Genomic DNA, 12,136 nt, shown 5'->3' with positions numbered 1-12,136 from the left:
CAGGAAAGAAAAGTGTGGTGTGAGTACTACCTTCATTTACATACACTTTCCCCCGGAGACACCACACATGTTAAAATGGCATTCTGGTAAATTGTATTCAATTATTCAAACCAATTATAATTCCTAATCAAGTGGTGATTCCATTTATTAACGATTTATTTATTACTACATCCATTATTATAATTAAATAAACTGTGCTATCTAATAAATACAATTTTAATTTAGTATAAATCTTATTTATTTATTTTTTATTAAAGAAAGAGTTTTTATTATCCCCAAGAGGCAATTAGTTAAAGTTCATCTTGTTCATTGGCCAGGATTTGACTTAAGGTCTTCCTTGTGGAAGGTAAGAATTCTACTGCTGAAACACCAATGCAAACCAACAGATCTCTCTGTTTGGACAAGCTACAGTAAAATAAAAATTACAATTGTCGCTTAGTGATGGGTGTAATGGATTGAACGTTTCGCAGTCCTTTACATTGTATAGAAACATTATACATATTTTGTTAAGAAGTGAATCTAGATACAATGGGGAACACCACTGATTGAATGCCAGTGTCAACATTTCCAGCTTCAAAGCAAGGGGAGGTTTGCTGAATTGTAGTGGTCCCAGATTCAGTGATCAAAGCAATCTTATAGTTTACCTTGGTTAACCTTAATTAATAAAGTTCTGGGGATTGTCAGTCAACAGTCCAGGAACATAGCATAAAACACATAGCTTTAGAAGAACAGACAGAAACCAAAAGAGAAAAGGGCAGAAACAAAAGAAAGAGGATGGGAGAGAAGGTGAGAGCTCATTGTCCAGATCATTCAGAAAGAACAAATTGGAGCTAGGTATCTGTACTTTATTAAGAGTGCTTGCTATTCTGTTGTTGTTAGGAACTTTGATTTCCTGTGTAAAGAATCCCTCTCCTGGTATGTGGGTGCATTTAAAGAATAAAGAGATAGGTTCTCATTCATTTTGTGATATATGGGTTTAAAGAGAGAAATGTATCTGCAGGTTGTATTCTGTTTAGTTTAGAAGGCAGTTCTTTTTTTTGGTTATTTAAGAATTAAATACTTTGTATCAGTCTGAGGTTTTTCTGGATGTTTAGGATGTTAGGCCACTGGCTCACTTTATTTGTAAGTTTGTAAATAGTGTAACTTGTGTGTTGTATGTTTTTGTTACATAAACAATATATTAACTTTTAATAATGTGCTGATTTGTCTAACAGTCACAGCTGTGGTACTTTAATGATTCACTGCTCCACCTGGCAGTTTTACTGAGTAGTATGGTCCTGCATCAGATTATTTAAAAAAAATAATTATTTTAAAAAATAATCTGAGAGCTGCGTTGCTGTTCACCATGTTCACCATCACCATGTGATGCTTATTGCAATATACCACCTGACACCTCATGCATTCTAGATGGCAGCATCTGTACCTGTCTCAAACTTTGCTCTGGTATACAAATGCTTCTCTGAAATGTCTCAGTGTCTCAGAAGAATTCTTAGCACCTAATATTACAGATCTGTTTCTCCTTAAATAATTAGGTTGTTGGCTTTAATGGAGAATGGGGAGAACTCACACTGATTCCTCCATTCTTCTTCCCTATTGGACAGCTTCCCGAACTGTTACCCAATAGAGTTTGGAGGAGATCTAAATGATATTCCTCCCCCTTTTCTGAATCACCTAGCTATTCAAGTGCATCTTCTTGTATATCTCCTAACCCAGTCTATTTATCCCGGTTATTGAGACATGATCACACATTATATATTGTCTGAATACACTTCGCTTATACTTCGCTCAGTCAAACTCACTTTTGTGTGTGATGTGTGTAGCGGCAATGCTTGTTAATAAGACAGAATTAAGTGTTGCTGTGCTTTCCCAAATGAGGCCCCATCTCTCTCTTCATCTCTGTGCCTGCACTATTCATGCAGGCTGATTTAAAGATGTTTTCTTTTGATAAGGACAGCTCCCAAATGGGGATGCACAGCTAAGCCTGGCTATCATGATCAACGGTTATCCATTGGCGCCTATATGTCTAGGGAGTGCCAGATGGACATCTAGACTGCATTCCTAAGTGTCAGTAGTAAGTGACTCATATCTCACCTTGATCAACCAATCAGGGACTGGTAGGGCCGAGTAACCCACGTGGGTCTCTGATGCCCACGAAACTTTCAGCCAATGAACGAGCTGAAGTTCCTCCAGGTAAAAACAGGCAACACAGAGAAGAATTCGTAGGAGAATCTCTCAGGAGAATTCCGGGGGTGCGAGACTATTCTAAAGAATTCCAGGGCAGGACAGCCCAGGAGCAGAAAGGCTCCCAAGGGCAGGACATTCTCGCAGCGCGCCTCCTGACCACCCTGAGACTCAGCCCGGACAACCACGGAATGGCCAGTGTGTCCAAGTGCCAGAACTTTCCTCTGTTCTAAGAGTCGAGAGTGGAGGTTGCCAGAGAGTAACCAGAGGATCCACCCGAGGTTAGCATCAGCGGCAAGCCTCGTGAACAGGTCAGAACTGTGGACAGCTGAATCAGTATTCAGAACTAGCGCATCATCAGGAACGAACCGGTCTTCTTCCTGGCCTGCTGGGACCCACAGTCATCTTTTCTCCTGTGCACAACTTCGCTAGTTAAAGCCAACACTAACTAGCCTGTCTTCAGAGAGCAGCGCAGCAGGAATCTCTCCAGCCGCACCGAGCACTGCTTGGCACCAAGCCAGAGAGCGCGGATTGGACAGCAACAAGCCTGCAACTGTTTCTTTGTGCCTGCAGGAGATCTGAATCCCCAGAGATTGGATGAGTATTCAACTTCACTGCATTACTGCTCGAGAATTCAATTGTTATCCCAACCAGTTGATATCAATTTAATTCCTAAGAGTTATGTACTTGTTTTGAGTATCTAATGTAGAAGTTATAACCAAGTTCCTTTACGAAACGGTCTAAATGATCTACGGAATGTATGTCCTCTTTATGTTAAAGTATTACATTCTTTGACCTTCTCATACAACAATACAGTGCACTGCTAAAGTCAACTATTGAATCCTTGCCTGACTTATACATTTATTTAACACCAAGCAAATAACAATAATGTTGTTTTAATATTCATCATTAACACTATACAATGTATACAATCTGTGATGGAAGAGAGGGAGAGGATTAATTCAACTTGAAGTCTCCAAGTTCATCAATTGGAAGTAGGGACAATTTATTTCTGTGTTTAGTTAGACCTGCTACTCTCAATATGTTACACTCCAGGAAGAAACAACTGGCTTCTGAACGCATCTCTTTCTTAGCAATGAAGAGCAATGACGACAAACAATCCACTTAGATATATTGGATCTCAGAATTATCTGCCTGAAGAAGGGAATGCTGAAAGCAGAGGTTTGTTCCCCAAATCTGCTCCTAGAGAATACTGCTCCCAGAGTATAACCATAATCAGGTGTGTAATTACATTCAACAGTATATTTGCTGGTAAAAACACCAGTTATAATCCATGAAGGAAAATCCCTCCAGGACGGTACTCTGGAACATGCTGAGAATTACAAGTTGCACCAGCGTATGTTTATTGTTTTAAATAATTGAATTCATGAACTACACAGTAAGGACACAAGTCATTTGTGTAGATGTAAGACTTGCAGCTGATTTGAATTATAAAGAATCCGGAGAACCATTTGGAATTACAAAATTCTGGGTTCATTTTTAGATTCCATTGCTTTTTAATTCTTCTATAAGTACTAATGTAAAGGACTAAAACACTGTCATTCTATAAATTTGAAGAAATTAATCTCCTAACAAATTAAAGTCAGTACTGTCACTGCTTTAGGTGACTGAGAACCGTTTCTTATGTTTTAGATAAGGTTTGTGACTCTTGGAAGAGTAAACAATTTTAACTTCAAAGCAGAAAGGACATTTGTTGAGGTCTGGGGGGTCTCTTGAGCAGAAACAATTGTAAAGTTTACCTTAATATATCTACAGTAGGTAAGTTGTGGATTAATAATTGTCAAGTAGCAGTACAGACACACACAATATATGATTACATTACGAGCAGGAGGTAGGAAAGTAAGAAACAAGAGGCAGAGAAGAGAGAGGAGTCTGGGGGAGTTGAGACTTGAAGATTGCGACGGACGAGAGCGCCTACTTCATGATCATCCAAACCAACCCTGACCGGAGCTAAGTATTTGAACCTTGCTAGAGAGCATGTGCTTTCCTGTGTTTTTAGGGAACTTGGGTTTCCTGGGAAAAAGATACCTCAGTTAGAAATGTCTTTCCAGCTTAGGGGTGCCATATAAATGGCTGACCCTGTGCTCTGACCCCAAGTTTCTCTCCCTGTCTGTGTGTCTCATGGAGAGCAAGCTGGGGTATGAGAAAAGACAAATTCCTAATGCAAAAAATTGTATATGGCCAATAAAGTGATCTTATCTTTTCACTTATCTTAGGGTGCATTTCTATGGATAGGGATGTAGGCTCCCATTTATTTTGTGGCATCCGGGGTGCAGAGAGAGAGATGTAACTGCAGGTTGCTTTGTATTTAGTTAGAAGGCAGCTTTTATCCTATCTCTCTTATCTCTTTCTATCCCCGGGACTATTAATGACAACTTTTCCATCCTACAGGATGATCCCTCAATTGGGGCCCTCTTTTCGGACCACCCCATCATCTCATATCGCCAACCACCTCATCTGCTGTGAACCTTCTTGTTCACAGCTCCCTTGATCGCCCTCAGCAATCACATCAGGCACTGTCCCTTGCAACAGAGCTCGCTGTATCACCTGTAAGTACATATCTAACACCACCTCCTTCAAGGCCCCTCAGGACAATTCCGGACCACCCAGATGGCATCTTGTACCTCCAGCAACCTTATTTACTGTATCTCTTGCAGTAAATGCCCAGCCATTGACATTGGGGAAACAGGAAGGAGATTCGGAGACCGCTCCAGAGAACATGTTAGGGCTGTGATTAAAGATTTCTCCAAGCTCATTGTTTTACATTTCACCTCTGATGGCCATGGTCACACTAATCTCTCTGTCTGTGTTCTCAAAGATGGTTTTCCTAACTCCCACATCAGAAAGACTACAGAAACTAAATTAATTCTGCAGCTAGGATCACACCTTCCCGTTTCTCTTAACGACAGACTACTTTTCATCTAAATTCTCTTTATTCATTGTAGGTTTCATTTCACACCTCTCTTCACCTATCCTGACTTCACACCTCCTGATTGGCCTCTCTGTCTGTCCCCTGCTCCCACCTCCCGCTCCTCCTCTCTCCCAGCTTTTGTTCTCCTGCTACATTACCTTTGCTTACTGCCCTGTCTTTCTCACATATGAAGAAGGCTCCACGGCTGAAACGTTGTGTTTTTTTTTCTTCTCTTTTCAGCATGGAATAAACCTATTACTTATCTCTTATGTGGCCTCAGTAAGGATATAGAGTTTAATCCTTAGTAGCAGTCTGGGGGTGACCTTTTTTTTCTGGGTGACTAGAATCTTAGGTCTCTGAAACGCCTTGTTTGTAAATACTGTACATAGAGTAACTTGTGTGTTGTATGTTTTATGTGAGTAGTGTAGTTTGTGTCTTTTCATAGTAATAAATATTTGTTTAATCAAGGGTGCCTGGATTATTACTCCTCTCAACCAAGCTGTGACAGAGAACAAATAATTCACGTGCCTCTAATTATACCAGCTGCTTGGTTATATTCTAGAGAAATCACTTAAGTTGGGGGTTATGAATAATTATTTCACTTATGAATTAAACCACTCAGTCAAATCTTGATTTTCACCATTTTTGTAACCCCCTATTTGTAACAATACACTTATTCATACTGTATAATGTTTTAAGCAATTTACAGTCATACTCACCTCCAATTCTTCCTGAAGGGAGCTGGATTTTTCCAGGAATTCATGGACCATGTCATTGGTAACTGGGAAGTTTGGTGGGATCTGTTTGCACTGTTTGATCAGTATGGGGTTGGTGCCATTTAGATACTGGTATCCAAAAAAACTGTCTTCCTTCCAATATTTTTGCACTTTCTCTGTATTAACAACAAGGACATGCTTTTACATGTAAGATATCATGGGTTGGTGTTTTTACTGCCATCCTCAAGCTCACGCTCACTGCTAAGACCTTCAATATATTTATAAACTTTGAGAAACATAGAAGCACTGTTTGATTGCCTATTTGTTCCTGCTTGCCTTCTGCTATTATTGATGAAACTGTAAAACAGATTCTGGGTAGTCTAGTGCACTTAAAGTTTCAGTGTTAAACATAGCTGTCAACAACTACTGAAATGTAGACTTCTGCTTAAATGCAATATTTCATATACCAATATCATTGTAACATTAGTCACTTTGACATTAAAACTTAATTTAATTGGTAGATTTAAATTATCCTCCAATATTGTTTTAGCAGTTGATAAGGCTTTTCTGTTAATTGAGACAAGGTAATCCGGTCATTAGTTGCACCTGTAGTGCATTGAGTCTTATTGAGCTAAGGTGTAAAGGTAGCAAACTTTTTAAGAAAAGGGCTGAAGCCTGTAGAAGGGGAGGTAGACACAGATGGAAGCAGTCAGGTGAAAAGTAAGGGAAACTACAGTACATACCAGGAAACAAGTCAGTTCTTTTCATTGTATTTTTGTAAAAAAGTTTCTGTATTGAGGGAAAAGTTAAACTACCCTGTGGGAACTTTCAGCTTGTGATTCGTGATATATTTTATACACTTTTGGTACTATTTTAATTTTAAATACAAAGGAGGACTGTGCTTCCATTGGCTTCGTTGGAAAGTTGTTTATAAAATATCTGCAATAAAGATTGTTTTTTTTTAAATTCTTTGTGGCAAACGGGTGGAAGGTGGAATGCATTTGCTCTTTCTGAATTTCTGATGGACTAATCATTTTTTTGAGTGCAAGAGTGAGTGGTAATGGTGTAGATTAATTCAATTTGTTTGCTCCTTGTAACTTTAATAAATGCTTACTACTTTACTAATTTCCAGTAATATGAGACTGCTGTTCTTAGAGCTGATTTACCCTGTAACCTTTGTGCTGTAAATCCATTTGGGCAGTGGTCACCAGGGCAGATCGTTGCAACATTATGCTCTCCAAATTAAATAAATTGTACACTTAGATCCAAGTGAGTAAATTCTTAATGAAGTGTTTTCTCCAGATGTTGGACAAAAAAAAAATTAATGATTTTTGGGAAAGTGTAGATATGATGCCACAAGTGGTAATACATTTAAAATATTTATATAGAAAAAGGGTGTGAGCATCACAAAAGCAGATGCAGAGAAACCAAATGTCTCCAGATATGTTTTTTTGAATTAAAGATAAAGAAAACATTTGACAACTGCATTTTGGTAAATTTTGTGAGTTTATCACCATCATTTTACAGTGTGTTATCTGAACTAACTACAGGTTTTTATTTATATTTTATCTTGTTCAAATTAAATACAATTTAAACAGAATATTCAGCTCATTTGGTTACAAAATATTATAAACAATTGTATACTCAAAACAATTTAGAAATATTTGTCATAAATTAATCTGTCCCTGAATTAATCTCTGAATTGCAGCTGGATAGAGAAAATGTTCTCTATCTTAACATGGTAAGCCTTTCAGGTTTTTGAACATCTCAGATTTTTGTTGGACACTTGTGCATGTAAAGCAGAATAAAATGTTCACTATAGAAATGTATATACTAAAATTCAGTTACTCATCTTCTTTATTGTGAGTTATTCTAAATTCAGTTCTCTCATTCTGTGTGTCTGACATTTCTTTCAGGATTTGAATTAATCTGGATCCCTTCATTTTTACTGGTAGGATTGTTCTTTCAGTGTGGTGGCCAGAACTGAATGGAATATTACAAGTGAGTTCTAGTTAATGCATTATATAATTTTCACATGAAATTGTGTGATTTATCTTTCTGGTGTTTCCACTACATGAGGTCCTCTCTTGTTTGCACACATTATGTTCCTAAATCTTTAAGGTTGGTCAGACAAGATATACTGTACCTCTTCTAAAGCCAAGCACATTGTCCTCTAAAATGCAGTTTTCCTATATGCATCATTTAATTGCCATTCAGGACTTGTTGATTTGAATTTGGTCAAACCAAATCTATAAACAATTCCTGAGGTTTGTAAGACTGATTTATAAATCAGAAGGTCTTGTCTTAAGGTATAGTATATACCTTAAGATACATAAGGGGCGGTGCAGTGGATCTGTGGCTAAGGATCTGAACCTGTGGCTGGAAGGTTGCTGGTTTGTATCCTGCGGCCGGCAGAGGAATCCTACTCCGTTGGGCCCCTGAGCAAGGCCCTTAACCCCAACTGCTCCAGGGGTGCCGTATAAATGGCTGAAACCTGTGCTCTGACCACAAGGTTCTCTCCCTGTCTGTGTGTCTCATGGAGAGTAAGCTGGGGTATGTGAAAAGACAAATTGTATATGGCCAATAAAGTGATCTTATCTTAATAATACAACACTATGCTCCAAAAGGCCCCTAGCAATAGATACTGACACCGTGTATTGTTATATTATGTACAGTATATTGTGACATTGTAATTAGTACATTTTGAGATGTGATTGGATTATTAGTTATTCACTACAATTAATATCAAAAGTGGAATAATCCAAATTAATGCTAAATGCCTTAATTCAAAGTGACTTTAAAGTTATTATGACTTTCAATTCTAATACTCAAAAACTTTAAGTTAACTTTTAAAGTGATAACATACAACAGACAATACCTGATATATTTGTTGTTTTGTAGTGGTTGAAGAATTTCTCGTAGATCTGCATACTCTCCCAGGAATCCCTATTGCATGTAATACCTCCCAGGCCAAGGTCTGCTAGACTGGGAATAGAGCCACAAAAATAGAATAAATAAAATCAAATAAAATAGAGAAATAAAATAGAGAAAAAAATAATTGAACTTAAATCATTGAACTGATTCATACTGACCACATGTATTTATATATATATAGTTGCACCTCAGTTGGATATCTCTAAGAAAGCCACTATATCAGTCATTTTTCAGTCACCCCATGACTGAAGTTATAAAGACGGTAGACAGAATTACTCTTTTCATGGCACCAGACATAGACATCTTCTGTCACTGATACTGTGTAATAATGAAACCTTTCTGAATATTTCCTCTGTTATGACCAAAAGGTTGCATTGTTACTGACCCAACGTTTAAAGCTTCTTTTGTTCATTTAATATCTCTAGCATCCTGCATCCTCTGTACAAATGTACAGAATTTCTTGAGTTTTTTTTTGTTTTTTGGGGATCAGCTGGAACCCTAATTACTTGAGGTGAGGCCTGTAAAGAGGGACTCATTTAAGCTATCATCTGTCCCTTATAAAGGTGGATGCTACGTTAAATAGCAAAGTGCTTGCATCGAGACTTGGGACTAAACATGACTAAATGAATCCTTCATAATCAGACAGAATTCATCATATCACATGAGATCACAATATAGGAAAATATGTTCCTATTATGAATTAGCTTTGATCATAAAAAAAAGCTTTGATTATCTTCAAAGGAAATACTTATCTAGATGTATGTCTAGAGGTATGGAAAGTATTGTAGGCAAAATAGCATTTTTCCTAAGTTAAAATACTTTTTGCAAGTCATGTGTGCAAGAACACATCTCTACAAATCAAACTAAAACTTGGCTAACTTCAGCAGAACGTTGTAAAGACACAACAGTGAAACCACACTAGTCATACTAGATAGAACCAGTTTAGTATTCATAGTATTCACACTAAATGTAAATGAAGAGGGTTAGGTAGTAGAAAAATTTCAATCATTAGAATTAGCTCTATTGCTCTCTGTTAGAAGTTTTATAGCTCCCCAAAGCTACAGTATAACAGTATGTTGGCCAACTACAAGAAGTTGGATGAAAATATAATTATGTGCAGTGTCACTGCAGTAAAATACAAGAAGCTTTTCAGCCACCACCCCATCCCTTCAAAGAGTATTGTCACAATTTTAACGTAGACGTAACATACTTAGATATAAGCCAATCTTTAGTGTAAGATTGACAACATCCGGCATCACATTCTCTCCACTACGCATATAATTTCCATACCTCCTCCCTCCTCATCCAACTTCTCTGGTTCTCTTCTGCAGCTTCTCTCTTCTTAACTCAGCATCCCTCAATAAACTAGCTACATGCATGAAACCCACCACATCTATTTTAGATCCCATTCTCACCACATTTATTTCTGTCCAGTTTCTTTTATCTCTGTCCCATTGTCCTCAATATTATACATGAATCCATGAGCACTGGCATTGTACCAACGGTCCTCAAAACTGCTGCCATTACCCCCATGCCAAAAAAGCCTAACATAGCTCTCAACAATCTTAACAGCTTTCGCCCCATCTCCAACTTACCCTTTCTTGCTAAAATTCTAGAATGTGCTGTCACACTTCAGTTACATAACCACCTCATGACAAACAACATTTTCGAACCCCTCCAATCTGGCTTCCGTCAACTTCACAGCACAGAAACTGCCCTGGTCAAAGTCACCAACGATCTTCCAATAGCTTCTGATTCTGGTTCTTTTTCTATACTCATCCTTCTTGAACTCAGTGCTGCTTTTGACACTGTTGATCATAAAATCTTACTTTCTTGTCTTGAGACTGTGTTTGGAGTTTCTGACACTGCTCTCAAATGGTTCAAATCTTACCTCACTGATCGCTGTCACTTTGTCTCTCTTAATGGGTATTGGTCTGAAATTGAATTGAAGTGTTCCTCAGGGCTCAATACTGGGCCCCTTGCTCTTCAGCATTTACATGTTTCCACTTGGTCAGCATTTTAAGATCACATGGCCTCAGGTTACATTTTTACGCTGATGATACTCAAATATACATCCATACCAAACCTGACACTGGCTGTCTCTATTCTATCTAATTGCATCTCTGACATAAAAAGTTGGATGACTCAAAACTTCCTTCATCTTAACTGCGACAGGACTGAAGTCATGCTTATTGGCACCCCCCATCAACTTCGTAAAGCCAGTCCTGTAACCCTATCTGTAGATGGCTCTGTACTTGAGCTTCAGTCTAAATTGAAAAACCTTGGGGTTATATTCGATTCAGGCTTAACATTCGACCCACATGTGCAACATACTGTCAAAACATCTTTTTTTTCACCTTAGAAATATCGCAAGACTACGCCCTATGCTAAAATTAACTGTGGCTGAAAAGCTGGAGCTAATAAAGCTCAACCTCTCATGTTTGAGCTGTCGCCATCAAAGTCTTTAACGAAGATATTACTAATAGTATTAATAATGAATGACCTTGGAGAAGCTGTAAGTGTAAACTCAAAGTATTGCCCTGGTCCAAATTCTTTTTTTCATTGACCGTCTTTCTAAAAGTAACACCACAGCATTTCACTATCACGCATTTTTTTCCAATCATGCAAAGTACAGTAATTTTTGAGAATCGATTCACCATGCCTTTCACGTGCTCATAAAAGAGATTGATTTAGGAACATAAACATATTACCGTATGCAAACTGTACTGTATACAGTATGTATATGTATATTTAATGTCTTAACTGTGCCCGTTTAAGTATTGAATTTTTATATGGAATTTTACCACTGAAGGGAAATCTTAGTGCCTGAACATAAAAAGAATAGGAGCATACTGCAACGCGTGTGAAGGCCATAAATTATATTAATTTTGGAACATAAACATACAGTATATGGCTGGTCTCGGTACTTTAAAGAAAACATACACGAAACATGGTTTCATTATGACCAGAATCGGTCTTGAGATATTTTTAACTTGATTTACAGTATTTGAGAGGTATGTCTTGACACCGATACTACGTAAATACTGCTCACGTATATGTTTCTAGGTTTATATTATGCATTTCATACGGTCAAATTACTTTTGAGCAACTGATAAGAAGCGTGAAACGGTATGCCCAGGGCGTTTTTGTTTTCGTTTTGTTTTAATGCAGTGCAGTGGATTGATTAGAGATATTAAGTACATACAAGTCATTTTTTAAATGTTGTAGTTCGTCTTGTAAAAATGTTACGAGTACATCATCTGTCAACAATTACACAGGTTCTGTTTCCATATTGCGGATTTTGGTTACGTAATATTATTTTCTAATTTCACATTGTGAATATATGATTTGGGCAAACAGAGCCGCAAAGAAG

The 12,136-nt window shown here is 37.7% G+C and overlaps 1 protein-coding gene across 2 annotated transcripts in view; it reads right to left on the bottom strand.

Annotated features, from left to right (window-relative positions):
• The window catches only part of LOC148647985 (polyunsaturated fatty acid lipoxygenase ALOX8-like), a 47,807-nt gene that overhangs the window by 26,352 nt on the left and 9,319 nt on the right, over positions 1-12,136 (bottom strand). For both annotated transcript variants that reach the window (XM_088607471.1, XM_088607470.1), the window contains exons 5-6: positions 8,708-8,814; positions 5,833-6,005 (exon numbers count right to left, since the gene is read on the bottom strand). In XM_088607471.1, coding sequence (XP_088463597.1) covers positions 5,833-6,005; positions 8,708-8,814 — 280 coding nt within the window. The remainder of the gene's footprint in view (positions 1-5,832; positions 6,006-8,707; positions 8,815-12,136) is intronic.

The sequence above is a fragment of the Lepisosteus platostomus genome, chromosome 15, assembly GCF_059453375.1.
Source record: "Lepisosteus platostomus isolate fLepPlt1 chromosome 15, fLepPlt1.hap1, whole genome shotgun sequence".
Classification (NCBI taxonomy): Eukaryota; Metazoa; Chordata; class Actinopteri; order Semionotiformes; family Lepisosteidae; genus Lepisosteus; species Lepisosteus platostomus.
Note: the sequence above shows the minus strand (reverse complement) of the source record. Positions and strands in the feature narration are given on the sequence as shown.